Source organism: Oxyura jamaicensis, chromosome 3 (assembly GCF_011077185.1).
Source record: "Oxyura jamaicensis isolate SHBP4307 breed ruddy duck chromosome 3, BPBGC_Ojam_1.0, whole genome shotgun sequence".
In the NCBI taxonomy this organism is placed as follows: Eukaryota; Metazoa; Chordata; class Aves; order Anseriformes; family Anatidae; genus Oxyura; species Oxyura jamaicensis.
This window is the reverse complement of record NC_048895.1, coordinates 50,514,364-50,532,355: the sequence shown is the minus strand read 5'-3', so window position 1 is coordinate 50,532,355 and position 17,992 is coordinate 50,514,364. Positions and strand designations below refer to the sequence as shown.

General features: G+C 43.0%; 1 protein-coding gene across 6 annotated transcripts in view; it reads right to left on the bottom strand.

Annotated features, from left to right (window-relative positions):
* Nucleotides 1-17,992, bottom strand: part of SASH1 (SAM and SH3 domain containing 1) — a 545,811-nt gene that overhangs the window by 92,239 nt on the left and 435,580 nt on the right. For all 6 annotated transcript variants that reach the window (XM_035323248.1, XM_035323247.1, XM_035323250.1 and 3 more), the window contains exon 2: nt 8,252-8,380. In XM_035323248.1, the coding sequence (XP_035179139.1) occupies nt 8,252-8,380 (129 nt within the window). The remainder of the gene's footprint in view (nt 1-8,251; nt 8,381-17,992) is intronic.

The window sequence follows — 17,992 nt, the reverse complement described above, 5'->3', positions numbered from 1 at the left end:
GCAGTGGGGAATAAACCTTTTGAGTTTGCAGAAGGAAGCCTGCCTTCCTCTGGGCATCTTTGCAGAAGGAGTGTCCTTCTGCTGTGGAGAAACAGATGTTCCAAAGTACATCCAGATGTGCACGAATACTTGTGATGTGTTTCTCATTCCCCTCAAAACACGCTCTTGATTTATTCCTGATTAAGACCTGCTTGTTTTTCCTGACAACCTGCAAGGCTGTAACATTTCTTACAAGTGCAAGGTTTTTTTTGGATACCTCAGTAACTTAAGGACTTCTGTCTTGAGCAATATCCTCATTATTCCTTGAGGTCCAGCGGTGGTGTTCCTCTACCTAAAGACGCAGGAGAAGTGGAAGCTAGTGCAACAGTACTTTGACTCCTGAAGCCACTGTCAGCCATCTTCAGCACAAGTAGATGGACTGGTTGGAGGATGGAAGGAAAGGAACACAGAACTGCCTGGGAAGTCAAAACTAATCTACACAAGGACAAAGGAGAGTCCTGGACAACATTATCTAGTTGGGTGGACATTGCATCTTCTAGGTTCATTCTTCTGATGGTTTAGCTGCTATCATTTACCTGATACTCTTCTGATACAATACCAATCTTCTCCTTAACAGTCACTACTGAATCCAATAGCATTATCAAAAAAGTTACCCAAAGTCACCTACTTTGAATGCAAGACTGGAAAAATCTCAAGAGATTAGCTGTGTGCATTTTAGATCAACGCTGGCTGCCACTTTATTTTTCTTCACACAAGTCACACCAGTGTTTTTAGCTAGCTATCAGCATTGGCCCAGGGTTTGCTAAAACACAAGAAACAACTGTCTGCTAAACAAGGGACTGCCTGGCAACGTTAGAAAAGCTGTTACGCGTGTTCACAATATCCTTTGATCTTCACTCCCCGAAACTTAATGGTCTGCCAATATATATTACTGTCCTTCCCAGAGTAATGTCACTCAGGTATTTGGAATCCTTCTATCAATGCATGGACTGCACACCACAAAAACCATTTACCAGTTTGGATTTTTTTTTTTTCTTCTGAGAGATGTATTTTCTTATATGACAATTTGTTTTCTTTCATTTTTTTAATAACCTTATTCCTTGCAATGAAATTTACCTCATGGTCCAGGCAGCACGACACTGTACATTTCCACGTTGGTTGTCATCTTTTAAATTCAGAGCGGAGAAAAGAAGAAGAAAATACACAAAGGGAGCTGAAGTTAGTCAACCAATTCCTCCTCCTACACCCCTGAAGTCCTCAGGCTCCAATGAGATCAAATCACAGAGTTAATACAAATCTAGTCTGTCAGTTCCGGCAGGCACGCACTGCTACTAGCATAAAAGAAAAGCACAGCAAGAATATGTTCAATTGATCTTAGGTTCAAATTAAAAGTCCTGCTAAACATAAAGGGACAAGAAAATCACTACAGATGAGGATGCAAGATTGAGAATAGCTAGAAAAACATTTATAACTCTAAAGGCAAATTATTCCTCTCTAAAGTTTCCAGTCAGACTACCCAAAGTGAGTTACTTTTTCTACTTAGGACATTTTTTATTTATAACAGTATTACCAATTCTGAAAAAAAAAAAAATGCCTTCAATAACTTGTTCTCCCCAGAACACTGACATTGCCAAAAATACAAACATTCAGAAGACTAGAAGTGTTGAAGTGAAGATCCTGCTCCAAAAAACACGGATCCTCTGATGCATTAAAGAAAGATAAGGTCACCCAAACCACCATAACAATCCGCTGAGTCTCCAGCCTACAAACTTGGGCTATAAATAGACAGATTTTGCTTAAGGGATTATTCATAAATGGGCTTCCAACAAAAATAGTGTTGAGACTGCAGGAGATTATTAGCCTACAGAAAGTAGAGAGATTTTTACGAAGTCTGCTAGTACTAAGTAGACTCAGGGCTGCTTAGAAATGCATTCACTCCGCTGTGTTTGGAACAAGCCTGGCTTTATTTTCATCCTTAATGCTAGCTCTGTATTTAAATGCCTTTGCTGTCTTGGTGTGTGATACATGAGACACTAAAAATAGCCTGTCTGTTCCAGAATTTCCATTGTGTCTACCTTTGAAAAGCTCCATTAATGATGAAAAAATTATTATGAATTAAACTTATGTAGATAAACCCTAAAATATTGAGAGACTGAGACCGCAGGCACAGAAATCGCCATTATGTATTTCCTACCTATGTAAATCTACTTTATGCACCTCGCATTAGGAAAAAAAGAGACTTTTTTTTTTTTTTCTTCCAGTGTAGTTTGAAATGCTTAAAAGTCCACATCTTTTACTACTGCTTTTTCTTTCGTGTGTCTGACTGATAAGGCCTGGAAACCCTCCAAAATTTAAGGTCTTATCTGTGTGTTCTCCAGTTCTTTTTTTGTGTGTGCTGTAGATACCTTTCTAATCCAATTCAGATGTTGTTTGTATTTTGGAGGGCCTCTTGCAGCCAGCAAGACAAAACAAAACAGTGGGATTCTGTTCCCGCAAGATAGAGGTGTCCTCTCAGGACAAAGGTAAAAGCACACAGTATTGCATTTGCAAAGCAGAGGCGATCATTTTATGGCAGGGAGAAAGGAACCTATTTAAGGACTCAGAGATTTTAATGTCTGTAAAACACAAAGAATACGGGAAGTGGCTAGAGCCAGCTCTAGTGCAGGCACAGGCAGATTCCACAAAGATATTCAGGACTGCAACTTAACTGGCTGACTCCCATGGAGACTTCGAAAATGCACATCAATCACCGACTGGGAAACAGTTTGGGGTATTTCAGTCTCTTTCAGTGAAGGCTGGCTGAGTTTCTCTAGTGGTCTTATGATATCGCCCACCAGTAGTACAGTATCAGCCAAATGTACCTCTAAAAAGGCTAAAGATTAATTATTCTGTCACTGTAATTACTAATCACTCTATTTGTGCCACTTTTCATCCACTCAGCCTTGCTGGACACATTTGTACATGATGATGATATCTAGACTGTCAAACCTATTTGTCATCAAACATCCGATTGCTGAGCACCTTTCAAAGCCATGCACAAAGACATGAGCTACATGCCTACATGTGGGCAGCAAGGCAAGAATCATATCTTGGTTTTGTGTTCACTTCTATTTTCTGACTTCACATATGTGCAGAGTCATAAAGGTTCTGTAAAACAAGGGCCTGGGGAAGTTGATTTGTCAGATATATGCACTGTACTTTACCACCATGTAGGCAGAGAGATTCTGAACATTTCCCTTTATCTGCAAGGAAATTAACTAAATCCATGCAAGAAGAAAAAAAAAAAAAAAGATATAAATTGTATGCCTTGTCATTTTCCAGTGACATTCATTTTAAATTTATGCAATTTACAAATCAAAAGATTGGTACAATTTCTCAGTGCCGCAGCCGTAGCTGTCAGAACCCATCAGGAAGCCTCAAGCTGCTCTTTGACTTCAGGATCACCAGCTACAATGCAGAGCTTGGCAGCAGCAGTTAGCTGGCCGCTGTCAGTGATGGATGAGACAACAGAATGCAGTTTGCTCTTTCACAGCTACATCAATACTGTCCTGCCCTGCTGACAGGCAAGACGAACCTGGTTTTGACAGCGAGCCAAGCAGATATCATCCCAAAGACACAAAGGAAGCAGATCTGAGGAGTAACAAGGAGCCATCCTCACCGAGTCACTTTTCTGGCCGTAACCACATTTTAGCAGTTGTCCAGCTGAATATTACCAGTGATACATCCATTATAGGCCTGAAAATCCACTCCGTCTACTCTGACTGCAGTTCTTCCTCGGCCAGAAAAACATACGGTGCACAGGAGTAGGCCAACTGCTAGGAAACGTGGGCAACTCCCATGCTGTTCACAAACATTAATGTCCAAACCCAAGCACATTCTCCATTACAAAAACAGAGGCAAAATTCCAAATGCAAAAAGCAGTTATCGTGGTTGGAGACAACGAACAATCCCTGACAGCACTACCATTTGGAAAAATAATCTGTGTTTAGCTCCATCTGCAGCTACTGTTTTGTTACAAGATATGCTGCTCTCCCACACAATTTCACCAAGTGATATTTTTTAAAAATTCAGCGAGCGCAGGATATCCAGACTGAAATGGCCATGGTCTGATAGGAGAGGTTGGGGAGGAGCTGATTAAAAAGTACAATATACAATCAAGATATCAACACTTGCTCCCAAACAGCTTTAAAACATTTTGAACGCGTACAGAAGCAGCAATAAACAGCTCATATTTCTGTCCTTTCAGTGGACATGCTACAAAGGGCGGTCTGGGCGAGCCAGCGCTGAATGCATGTTCTTGGCAGGACTCGCCAGCTCGGGCACTTCTTTGTTATGGTGCTGCTCCTCCTGATGCGGCCTCTCCGGGCAACTTTTGGAGGACACTCGGACCCCTGGGGTGACCCACTCTTTCTTTCTCTGCAGAGCATTCAGTAAACGCAGCTCCAAACCTAACACCGGCCTTTCACATCTTGCGTTTACCAATCATCCTGCTTTAAAATCCGAAGGTGAATCCCAATGCCTATTGCCTTTCAATTTTTTTTTTTTTTTTTTGCACAAAGGATCCGTAGCTTTGAGAGAGCTGTCAGAGACTCAAGAGACTCCTCACTCTCCTACTGCCTCATTCAATCTCATCTCAGTGCAGGGCTTAGGCTTATTCTATGGCATCCGCTCTATAGATTCAGTAAGCTTCTCTTCAGCAAAACCCTGGAAATTAGCACTAGTACTACACACACAGCAGCTTTGCTCTGCTCTAACACTTAGCTAAAGAGAGGGAGAAGACCATCAGTGGGGGGAAAAAGGAACAGAAACGTTGCTCACCTGCAGCTCTGGCACGTCCCCACTGCTGGGAAGAAGCTAGCACTATGCCTCCTCACCCCTGCTAGGAGAGCAATGCATGGCAGAGCAATGCCAGGCTAGACTAACAGCACAGTAAAACTGGAGCATAATCATTTTGTGATCACTTATATTTGCTATGGGAATATGCCATGAATCTGGCATTCCCCTCCAGCATTACTCCCCAGTCACAATTCAAGCATGTCTGCAAATATACCACCTTTCCTCAAGCTGCAGAGAGGAAAGACATCACAGCAAATGAGTCACCTCTTCTGTCCTTCACATCAGCACTTCTGAGGCCATTTCAGCAGATCTGCTGTTTAAATCAAATCCTCCTTCTACAGCAGATGATAATCAGATGTACTATTCTATCACAGCGAAAATGCATGATAGTCAACGTGGCCATTCCCTGCCCACTGTGTACCTACACAGTGAAGCATGCAGCAGAATGGCTATCTGACATCCAGAAACCGTACTATACACTAGTGATGGATGTAGCACAAACAGAGCACTAATTCAATTTTCAGGTGCGTTATCTTTGCACTGACTTAAAAGTTCAAGAAGTCATCACTGGACTACTACAGCGAGCAAACCAAACACGGGAGCCACTGCAGATTCATTTTCTGGCTGTCTCTTCATGCAGTCATTTTCTCTGGCTACAGTTTCTCTTGAGCGGGATGAGCTAGTGAACCACTGGCTGGTCTGTCTTGGGTTAGCTCGCATCTATTTAAACCAGCTTGAAGCTCTGCACCTTTGATGTGAGTTAATTAAACTCACATGGGTTTCCCCAGACTGGCTTCTGCAGCTTTGGAAGAGAAAGGAGCCAAATTAGGCCCATCTGTCCAAATGGAAAGGAGTCCTCTCCTGCCATATAGCACACTCCATCACCCAGCACAGGAGCTGCCTTCCAACAGCCCCAGTGCCAGGAAAGCTGCGTGTCACGGCTGCCAACAGCCACCTAGCATACCAGGTACGCGGAGGCTTTCAGATCCACGCTTCTCTGCCATCAGCTGCTATGCACAGAAGGCTCAAGGGTCTGTCTACAACAGGATTTCCTGCAATCACCTTTTCTTTAACACTTAGCCTTAAGGAATCCACATCATCAGGTACAGCTGCTAGAGAATAGGAGCAAAACTTTGCTGCTAGTCAGTGCTAAGATCCAGGCAAGCAACAACAGAACACACCACTACACATCTTCAGCTTCCCCATTTCTCTTAAAGGGTTTGAACTGGCAGAGGAACTGCAGAACTGTTACCAGATACCTTACTGGCTCTACCACAGCACTGTGAGGTATTAGCCATACCTTGCTTTCCCATACAAACAAGATGGGATATGAGATATACAGCTTGAGATTTCTAAATAAAAAGTACTATACTAAGTGACAGCATACAATCCCATTTCTGTAAGTATTATTTCATGCCAGAAACTCCACAGAGTTTCAAAGCAAAACTGCTAGGAACAACTACAGTCAGTAGGTTCACAATTTACAAGCTCTGCAATAACTAGTAACTTTTGTTATGAGTTTCTGTGTGTGATACAAAAGAATTACCACCACAACAAAACCACGACCAAATATAACATAAAGAAGAATTCCTTCAGTAACCTGCTTTCTGTCAGACAAGATTTGTAGGATATATCTACAAAAGTGTAAGTAAAATGTATGATACAGTTGGGAAACATAAACTTAACACAGAAGACCTAACTAAGCATGCCCAAAAGCTTTCTTCTCTCTGACACAGATTATGAATGTTATGAAAAAATGATGAAAAGGTTTAAAATGAAAAAAACAACCAGTAATACACACGAACAAAACAAACATGCATATATACACTAAGCAGTGATACACACTTACTAACATTACAGCACCGTAAGGAAATGGAAATCATCCAACAAGCAAAAACGTTTTTGTGTTAGGCCTCCTGAAGAGGTTCCTCCCCAGACCTAACAAAAATGAGTTTCAGAGATGACCTGCACATACAGTAGTTTCAGCGAACGCGGAATTCCCCAAGGAGTCTGCACCGCTGAATGGGTAAAAACCTGGCAGGTTGGGCTTTCAGGGTCGTGTAATGGTTAGTGGGCTGTACTTGGAGGCCAGTTATAAGCAGAGAACTGCAGGATCTATGGGCCTGTCCCATTAAATACCTGCAGAGGAAATAGATGGCACCACTCTCCAGGCTGTGGATTGGAGTTACAGTCAATACACTTGAGGGCACAGCTGCCATTCAGAGTGGCATCACAGGAATCTCAAGAAACTCAGCATGGACCAATACAAAGTCCTGCTCCTGAGAAGGAGTAAGCCCACACACCAACACAGGCTGGGGTCAGCCTGCTCTGCAGAAAAGGCCTGGGGAGTTCTGGGGCCATGAGCATACCTCCAGTTGTGCAGCCCTCACTGCCAGCAAGATGCCAATGAATTGTCAAATAAATTGAGTGAGTCCAGAGGAGGGCCACCAAGTGCTCAGGGCTTTGAGTCCTTGCCTTGCAAAAAAGACAGCTTTTAGGAGAGCTACCAGCTGCCTGCTGGTAGCTACGGGAAGGCTATCTAAAACATGGAGCCCAGTTCTTCGCAGTGGTGCGTAGCACAGGAATGAGAGACAATGGGCAAAAAAAAAAAAAAAAAAAAGATATGGGAGGGTCTGCAATAGAATACTGCAGGGGGCGAGAAATGTCTACTGTGAAGACAGCGAAGCAGTGGAACAGGTCGCCCAGACAGGCTGTGCAGGCTCCATCGTTGATGGCGTCTCAAGACCCAACCAGATAAAGCCCTGAGCAACATGTTTTCAAGGTTTGAATTCAGTGTCAACCCTGCTTTGAGCAGAAGGTTGGATTAAAGACTTCCTAAGGCCTCTCCCAGCCTGAATGACTGCAACTCAACGTCCCCCTACAGGTTCTGTGACATGCATTAATGGAAAAGGGTTCACAAAATTGGTGACTGCTTACATTTGGGAGCATGAAATCAATATTTGCACCTCAGAGTTTTAAGAAACTGTACTTTCCCAGTTCATACAGTGCAACAAACAGCTGTACAGCTGAAAAACAGCACACAATTTCATTATGCTCACACCAGGAGCATCTTGGAGCAAGGAACTGATGCTTTTGTCAGACACTATCTTGCCTCCAAGAGTTGAGGTTGGCAAGCAAATGCACATAAGCAAAAATGCTCCAATTAAAGAACAACTAAGAAATGCAGACTCAAGGCTTAATGAATCACAACAAATATCTAAAAAATATATAAAGTAGTTAATTTCCAAGTGCTTAATTGAGCAGGCTAAATGGTTTGTCTGCATGAACACAATCACATCTAGTTATTTCTCCAGGTAGGGATGTAACTTTCAAATCATGAGGATGAAACACTGATGATTCTCCTGGGTCACAAACAGCAATCGCTTGTCAAAAAAGTCGTAACTTCTCTACGTACCACATCAAGGTCTTGTGAAACCCTCCGTTTGCGCAGCTCTTCCATCCTCTCGCACACATCCGTGAAGCAGGTGTTGTAGTAGTCTGCATACTGCTGTGCGAGGTCATCGATGTTTCCCAGTGACCCATCCTACGGTGGAGACAAGGGGGAAAAAAAGAGAGGCTAGTCAGTGTTAAAATTCTAATTTAAAAGTAACAGCACAAGCCCGAGGTAGATTCCCCCCCCCCCAGGGTAGGCAGCACACAACCCGTGGCTGTCCTTCCAATCCCCAGTCCCGATCAAGAACACCTGGGAGCCACGTTATCTCAGCAGCTCCTCAAGAACTGGTGGGTCCTTGCTAATCTCTGCACTGACAGAAACATCAGGGACAGCGATGCTGAGCAGTGGTGTCCCCAGGCACAATCTGCCTGGATTCCCTCCCACCTACATGCATTCATATTCCAAGTGGCTCTCCTGAGCAGCTGCGCACTCACCCCGTAACCAGTCATTACATGTGTCTCACTGACCTTATTTACTGGGAGTAGCCCTGCTTTCCTTGACAATGACTAACAGCAATTTCAAACACTAAAACCTCTTGCTTATAAGCACCATCAGTCAGACTGCAAACAATTTCAGCCAAATGACTTTAACAGGCGAGTTTATACCACCCACAAAGACACTCTGCCAGTTGTTCTTTTAAGGTACTCTGGAGGCGGAAACAGGCTTCGCTCAGTCCCAAACGTCTGTGTGTCTAGGCACGATTGTACCCCATTAATAAAATGGCTACAGCCAGGAACCCGATCGTAATCATCTGTTAATTACAGCTGAAATTCATACTTCTTGAATGATGGCTAAATAAGGGGGGTGGGAAGGCTGGATGTTTTAAGTGGCATTAGAAATCTTTCTGAACTTCAGGTATCTGTGTCAGAGAGGGCAGGGAGAGGGGATGGACAAGGTGGATTACCAATGGGCACACACTTTCACGGGTCCAAAAGATCAAATGGAGTCATTTTCTCTTTTTGTCTGATTTATCTAAGTGCATATATGTTATTGTATATATTCTACCTTTTGAAGAATGCCTACACAACGTATGGCTGCTGAGAGCAGAACAAGGATACACGGCAGTGTTATTTCACTGTTGCTATCTGTTAATAGATGTAACACATAAACATAAAGTTGTCTTGAATATTAAGAAACAATAAGCAACCGAGAAAACATTTAAAAAGAATTATGCTAATAGTACACCTAAGTTGCAATGCAAAGTGTTAACATATGAGCTAGAAGGAAAATCTTTTAATTAGAAAGCACATCTTATTGAAGGTATTGCCATTTGAAAATAAATAGCCCTGTTTCTGGGTCTGACTGTGCAGAAGAGGCAGACCTGCTCTAATGAAGTATCACTTCCAGTTTGGAAAAAACTCTCCAATTAAGTCAAAGTGGAAGCCTATTAAACCTGAGATTCTGTGAAACACACTTTCCACTTTCTTAAAGTACATTTCCACATGCTCAACAGGTATCTAAAATTCCCCAGAAAACTTTGTAGAGAACTCGTGTTCCCAAAATGCAGAAGGGTGTTCAGTTTCTTCAAACTACCGTGTACAGTAGGGATGGAAAGAAACTTGTTGGAGCAACTGAAGAAAAATAGGTACATAAAATATAAATGCATACACACCCTCCTCTGTGCGTAACTATTTATATTTACTGTATTTCCTACCTCTCAACCTGCCAAAGATCTCAAATGGGAGATGTTTCAAGCATTACAAGATCAAGTTCCTTAGTGTAAATACACTTCTGGAACTTCGGACTTTACAGAGCTTCAGACAAATAGCCTTCCACACCGCTAAGCGAGCATACAGGTTACAGGGACAAAACACCGGCATCTCTGAGAGCTCGACAGCGCTGCCCTGCCTCTCCCCTGCTCAGCAGCCACACATCCTCTCCAGCTGCTCCCTCATCACAAGCCCTGGCTTCCCAGCAAGCTGGGCAGGAAAGCTGGACTCTCCACCTGTGCCACAAGCCCCGCACATCTGCCCACACAGCTGGGCGCTCTCCCAGTGGCTGTCACAGCCTTGGCTGAGCAGCGCTTGCTGATGCCCTGCGCACGCAGAGCTGCCTTCACGAGGTTTGCACACTCGGTAGGGATCGGCAGCTCTGCTGCACCAGGGAGGAAAACAAACACAGAAAAAGCAGCCCACGAATGTAACCTTCGTCTGTTGTGGGCGATACAAAACCTGCACGGGTTTCAAATAAATGAAATGAAATCTGATTCCCAGCCATTCCCTTACGACAACCATTCCTCTCTAAGGGTTACAAAAAATTCCCACTTCCTAGCATCTTCCCCAGCTGGACAGAGGCTGCTTATTGCTTAATAAGCACTGCCAGTTAAGACTGTAGGAGCTGGAAATGGTAATAATAGTAGGATAAGACTGGAAACCATCATTTTATTAGAACAATATGAAAGCTGCTTCATTCCTTTGTCAGTCTGTCTCCTTCCTGAACTCTGAAGACCTTTAAATTTCACGTGGTAAGCTTGCTGGGGAATAGGTGTAACTTGTGTAAGTAAAAGTTATACAACAGAGCAATTACTGATTTTATAGGTTACTGTCGTGACTCTGAAATTGAGTAATATACTCCAAACCCAAGCATACCATGTGAGCTTCGGTTCAGCTACAAGCTAAGCCAGCTCTAGTGTAAGCAGGGCTAAGACCAAACAGAGGCCTGCCGTGCACAGTGGAGCAAACAAAGCTTTGCAAATACTCATTTTTCTCTGCTTTTGGTGAGGGAAGAGCGGTTCTTTTTTTCAAAGGAGGTCTCCACAGGTCGGAAGGTTTCTGACTGTCCCTAGAGTAAAACAAGCTCAATGACAGCACCCAAATTAAACCCTGTAGGAATAGGGTGGCCCTCCTGCAACCAAGCACTCAAAGGCAAAGAGTAGCCTCTGGACAAGTGACAAAGGCCACTGGTACCAGAAAGCCACAAGAAGCCACCAGCCTGCCTGTCAGGTAGGATTTCAGTGAGTCAAGGCACAGGACTCAAATAGGGGCTATGCTCCAAATGCAGCTTGGGCCAGATCTTCAAGGAAGACAAGTCCTGTGTGAAAGAAAGCTTGACAGCCAGAACGGATGAAGGGACAGAAATATCATGAGGTCTTGTGGATGAGAACTGATTCCTGAAGAAGATAATCACTGCAACTCCTCCACACGTTTCTGCTGGGTTGACACACGGAGGGCAGTTTATTTGTGGGGGCATCCAAAAAGGAAAAGCAGATACACAAGTCAGCCCAAGTCATTTAAAAGTAAGCCTTCGGTTATGTGCCACTATGTCTCATTTTGACATGGACGGACCCATATTTGAAACAGCTCATGAGATCCTCATGAAAAAAGGCACAGCTTTCAAATTTATTCTTACTGACATATATGTAATTATCATATAAACCCATTGATCATCTCTGGAGGAAAAAAAATAAATCAAAAGCAACCCAAATATTCATTAAAATTCCTGAAATACTTTAATTTATTCATAAAAAGTTAACAACACATTTTTCCTAGAACTCTACTACTGCCTGAGACCTTTTCAGAAATAATCTGATAGGCAGAAAAGCAAACAACCCACTAATTTTGAAAGGGCAAACCTAACATGAAAATTTCATGAAATACTTCAATGAAAGCAGAAGCTAGCTCAGATTCCTATTTTTGGTTGCCAAATAACATTCCTAAATTTCCATCTTATAATGTATGCATACAACATTTTTTGGCATCATAAAACAGGGAGTAAATGATGAATTACCCTGGAATTCCCAGGGAATTAGTTCTGATATGCATGTGAATACCAAAGGAATCCATCGAGATTCATGTTAATGGAGTGAGTACAAAGGGGAGCTGGAACGATTTGACACTTATTATAAAGTTAGGATTTATCGGTCACTGCTCATCAGTTGGTTTAACACCCTGGCAGAATCCTTTGTATTTGACGTCTAAAAGTGTAAAGGAGAAAAATGCTTCATCAGAGAGCTCCACTGGCAATAAAATTAAGTAAAAATACATTAGGATTTTAATAATAATAACGATAAAGTAAAAACAGTACTAGGACTTTTCTACTTTGCTAGTAACAAATACGTTTCATGAACCTGTTTATGAACCTAAATCCTTGGCACTGGCACAACATACATTCTTTCTGCACAGATTTTCATCAGAATAGTTTTAGAAAAAGATAAAAAAAAAAAACAAAAAAAAAAAAACACCAAACCCACAGCTATTTGAATCTGTACTTCACTACCTCAGATTCTGACACAGTATTATTACAAAGCTGTATATTCCAGCATATCCCCCCTATTCTATCAGCTGTGAATGTCAGGGAAGAGGCTTGATTATCAAATACACATGCTCACTCTTCAAGGCAGGGTGTGAAATTCATGCAACTGAGCAAATCTCCAAAATGCAACAAAGATCTAAACGCTACGAGGCTGCTTGGTCAGCAAGACCAACTCTGGCCACTGCACAGGCTTGATCTGGGAGGCCAGGAACAGGTCAGAAACCTTGAGGAAAAAAATCCAACTTATTAAATGTATAAACGCATGTGGAAAGGGCACAGATGAAGGGAAGATGCTCTTTTAAAAGGCTTTGCAACCATGCCCTGGCCAAGGCATGACTTTGACCTTTACAGCTCCAGCTGAGAAAAATCCATTTCCGTGCCTGAGACACAGGACTACTGTGTGGAGAGTGACTGTAAACACGAGCAGCGTATTTCTGGCACTTGGATCTTAACAGGGACGCCTACCAAAAATTTGTGGAAGACGATCATGCGTTTCAATAATACCTTTGGTTTGGATAGCTGTGAGGAGCGCAGAAATCAAAGCCAGGATGTAGGCCAGAGCAAACAGGCTTGTTTGGGGAGGAGGGGGTAGGGGTGAGGGAAGAAGGACCAAAAAAAGAAAAAGCAGTGAAATGAGAACATATGTGGAGAGGAAACATATTTGTGCCTAACAAACACGCTGTTTTCAACAGGACTTCATCTACACAGCACACATCCAACAAGATCTTTAGAGCCAGGGAGAACTAGCCTACTTAGCCAGCATGGGATGCTCAGGTTTCCATGGGACAACTTTGAACAAGACACCAGCCTGTTGTAGACGTTGTCCCCAGTGTGGGCTCACAGAAGATTGAGAAGCTTGTGCATGGTGCCCTAAGCAGCTCCAGCCTGGCCGAGCATCTCCTGCACCACAAGGTGTACTGATACACGACTTCAGGCCACTCATGCGAGAGAAACTGTATTTCACATTCCTCCACAATTCTTTTCGAGGAGGTAGATTTATAACAGATCCACACCTTTCCAAAACAGAACAGTTAAATCTGCGTCCACCTCTCTGGCTAGGGCTTGTGTCTGTATTTGATACAGTAATTTGGACTCACATGAGGAGGACAGACATCCACATGTGTTTGTTACCCAGTTCTGACCCTCTTACCTGTCCCATGCTAGTAGCATATTTCTGCCAGGAACAAGACTGATGTTTCACAGGCTAGCTTAGCTTCAAACCAGCTGCCATTAAAAATAAACCCAACAAGCTGCTAGAGAAATGTCTCCTTCTCTTCCCAGGGCTCAGAAAGGACAATCTTCCATTCAGCAGAAGAAAAAATTCCACCATCCATAAAGCGACAGGTTCAAAGTTGATCTTGACAGTCAGCAGGGTCAAAAATGTGAATGAGACAGAGCGTGAGGCCAGGGAGCCCTGCACTCGCCTCGATACTCAAGGGCAAGGCATAAAACACTCAATGTAGAAGTCATGACATTTTTATATTGAGAAGAGCTATTTTAGATGATGTTGAAGGGTTGTCATGGTTCCCTTGACCCCTCTATAGCTGGACACTGCGAGAACAAAGAGAACATTCAATGCAGGACTTTCTATTAATTTTTATGGCATCTGAGCCTTGAGTCATTAAGCTGTGTGGCTGTACAGATGGTTACAAAAATAGATCTAATAAAACGTGTTAAGCTCTCGGCAGAATATTTAAAACATTTCTAGACTCTTTACAATAAATAGAATGCACAATGGCATAGCTTGATGTAAAAGATTTTGTGGCAATTATTTGAAATAAGTGACACAGCCCACTGAATTCAGAGTAAAGTCTCACTAAATCCAGAAACTTTATACTGAATCACACAGCTGTGTAACTTTTTTCTATTATATATGATACCTTCTCATGTCATCACTTCAAGAGAAACTCTTCCCCTTTGCAAAGCTCTGCAAATAAAACACTTCCGCCGCCATCAGCACCCCCTCACTTTTTATTGTAAAGCCCTGAAACCTGTCAAGATGGAACAAAGCACCTCCGTGCTCCACTTTTTTCCGCTTTGTAAATTAAAATAAATTTGAAAGCACGTTATTGGAATCCCTCTCTCTCTGGCATGCAACAAAGGAAGTCCTCTATGTAAAAAAAATAAAAATAAATAAAAATATATGCTAAAGTTGTATCTATGCAAATGTACATTCCAACATACTTAAAAAGTGGGTATTTATCACAAGCAGAACCAGCTCTTTCACATACTCATTATCTTGACAGACAAGACTAGATGCAAATTTTATTCATAAAAAGTTAGTTCAAAGAATCTTTAATGTCCAGCTTCCCTAATAACCGTATATTATCTTCTATCCTCCTTTCCCCAAGGTGATCCGCACTGAGCTCATCAAAATGCAACTCTAAGCTCTTTGTCTACAGTGATACCTGCCAGGCCACCACTACCCATCCGGCTGGTCATCAGTCAGGCACAGGTTATCATTGCCAGCTGGTAAAGCAGGATAAGCGAACAATTCCTCAAGCCATGCAAGAGCTGCACCTGACGTGACATCCCCTCTCATTAGTTTTGTTTCCCTGATTCTTACTGCCTCCTCCCTCAGTGCACCGCGTTTGCCAAGACTTTTTTCCTCACGTTGAGTGGAAAAGCGTCCCTCTGTACACATAGCTGCACTGACACTTGGGAGTAGAAACAAATAATAAACAGAAGGGTGCCAAGGGTTAAGAAATAAGCATGTATGTGATTAAAGCACCAATAATGAGATGGAGAAGAATTTCTTGGTTCACAACCAGGAAGGTTAGCATATGTTAGTGGGTGGTTTCAAGTTTGAGTAGGCTACAGTCTGAGGAAATGAGCATGAAAAAACAAACATCGTAAGTCGATGATGGAGCAAGTCCTCATCACAGTGAGCTGGCTATCTCAACTGCAATAATGACAGAGGTCTCATTAAAACCCATATCTTTTCTTTAAATCTAGTAGTAATGCAGTATGACAAAAAAGCAGTTCTATGGCGGTTAGGTCTCCTGCGTAACAGGTATGAGCAACTCAAAACAGTAGGCTGAAAAAGAACCACCACCACCAAAAAAAAAACAAAAAAACACTAAAGGTGTTAGGAAGAAACGAAGAAACTAGGAAAAAACTATCTCTGGACAACTGTGTAAGTAAGGTCAGAGAGTGCGTATTTGGCAACATGCTGAAGTGGTATGGTAGACCCAATGAAAGCAAACTTTGGTCATTCACATCCAAGTTTTATTACAAATACTGTAGTCCAAACTGTGATTTCTACTTTGTACCAGCATTTGCTATGAGGCGTTCCCTCATAGCTGAACGTATTGGTGAAATACAATAAAACAATAAAATGCGGTAAGTGAGCCAAGAGGCACCAACATGTTATTTGACAATGATCCTGCTGTGTGGAATTCAGGTTTCATTTTCTACTTCAACTGTGGGAAAAAAATAAAAGGCAGAAACTGCTATAAAAGAAGGGTTTAACTGTGAACATGCTCTTAGTGATATGCTGAGATGCATTCAAAGGATGATCTTATTTTAGCAATAGGCAATTATTTTCCAACTGTTTTTGCAGTTCTCTTTGTAAGTCAAACTCCATACATGATCGATATCCAGAATATGAATACCATCTACTGATACGCTATTTGATATTTGGTTCCTTTACAGGATTTCATCTAACCTAATCCTTTTAACCTTTAAACAAAGCATATTATCAACATCATAAAAGAGCAATGAAAGCACTGACAAAATTTTTGAGTTTGTCAAACTCCATTGCATCAATACACGACAGTAAAAATCATTACAGCACTGCAATATGGTACGTATTTAATACCCAGGTCAGTATTTTTTAACTGAGACACAATACGCCCAGGTTCCTAACACATATATATCTATAAGAAGCTTATACAGAATCATCACTGCACTATCCAAGACAAAAAAGTGTTTAGTGGTCTCTAATTAGTTTCTCCACATAAAACACAGTAAGTTTGTTTTGCCCAGTGAAGCACTTCCAGTGTTCTTTCCCCAGTGGTAAGCAGCTCTCAATCCATAAGCTCTGTGTGAAAGAAATAGTATTTTATTCTTGTGCTAAGTGCTGTATTAAAAAAACAAACAAACAAACAAACAAAAGCAGTGACAACAACAAATACCAAATCTGACCTTTGCTTCTCCCTAGTCGTATGGCCTTCCCAGTAAGAATAACCATCTTTACCTTAAACTCTGCTATGCTTTTCACCAGGAAATACCTTACTCAGAAAAAGGAAAGTTAACTGAAAGAAACTTATTATCCTTCTTCCTTTGCTTCCCCACCTCTTTTCCTGGCTTCCTCAGTGCAGCATTGTTTGTTCCTTCCCCCTTTTTTCCCTGTTTCCTGGGGTCTGGGTTCCCCCCCCCTCCTTTTTGGGAGCTGTGCCTGAGGTCCCGTACAGCCCTCCTGCCCAGCTCTCCCCTGGAAGCATCCCTCCCCCAGTGACACCCCGCGGTGCTGGCCGTGGGGATGTACTGATAAAGGAGGTGAGATCTCCATGCCCCCCAGGAACCGCCTTCCCCAGTTTCTCACTACCTCAGTGTCCGACTGCTGCGATGGGACCTTTCCTCCAGCTAAGATTTCTGGGGAGCAGAGGAGCAAAGCTCGCTGGCGCTCTCCTGTTTTGGGAGAAGGTGGGGGAGTTTGTCCTGTCCTCTGTGCCCGGTGGCACAACACACCGTGCACCCCAGGGACACAGCCCCCAGTTCCTGCTCACAAGCACAGAGGGCAGTGTGGCTGTTGGCTCTGGAAAACCAGACTGCCCACACTCGAGTTGCTTTCTCTGAAACTCTGCTATTCTGATTCTTCCTGCTAGAAATTCAGCAGCTCGTGGTCTGGAAGATGCATCCAACCCCTCTGCATGCCTGGAGACTAACCTCTCCTTCACTCCTACTGCTTCCTGGCAGGCAGCGCTTTACCAGGAAAGGAAATAACCATACTTGAATGTGACAAAAATCCATCTTTCCCCATGTAATCTTAACCACAGAAGAAATACTTTCCTGCAACCTGCGCCAGCCACCCCCTGCCCCCCCCCCAGCTGCTGAGGGAGGCCGCCAGACCCGCTGCTTCCAGGGCAGCCTCCTGAGGAGGAAGCCTCTGGCCAGAGCCACACCTGGGGCACAAAAGGTCGGTGGAAAGACAAAGAGCATCCTAAGAAACCTGAAAAAGGCTGGCAAGGTGCATACACACAGTGGCACAGCAACCCCTAAGAGGGGAACCAAGCACGTGGATGAACCACGCCAGCCACACGTGTTCTGCTCTCCACCAGGGCCACGAGCATGGTACCCAGGGTGCCATGTGAATGGGGCCTGGCAAGCAGCAGCCTCCTGCTGCCTCAATGCAATCCTCCACTTCTGGGTCCTTCTTATGCAGGAGCTTCCTCGTGCTAAGGTTTTTTGTGGAGTGAATCGGGACATAAGGGATATTGTTCTGCTTGG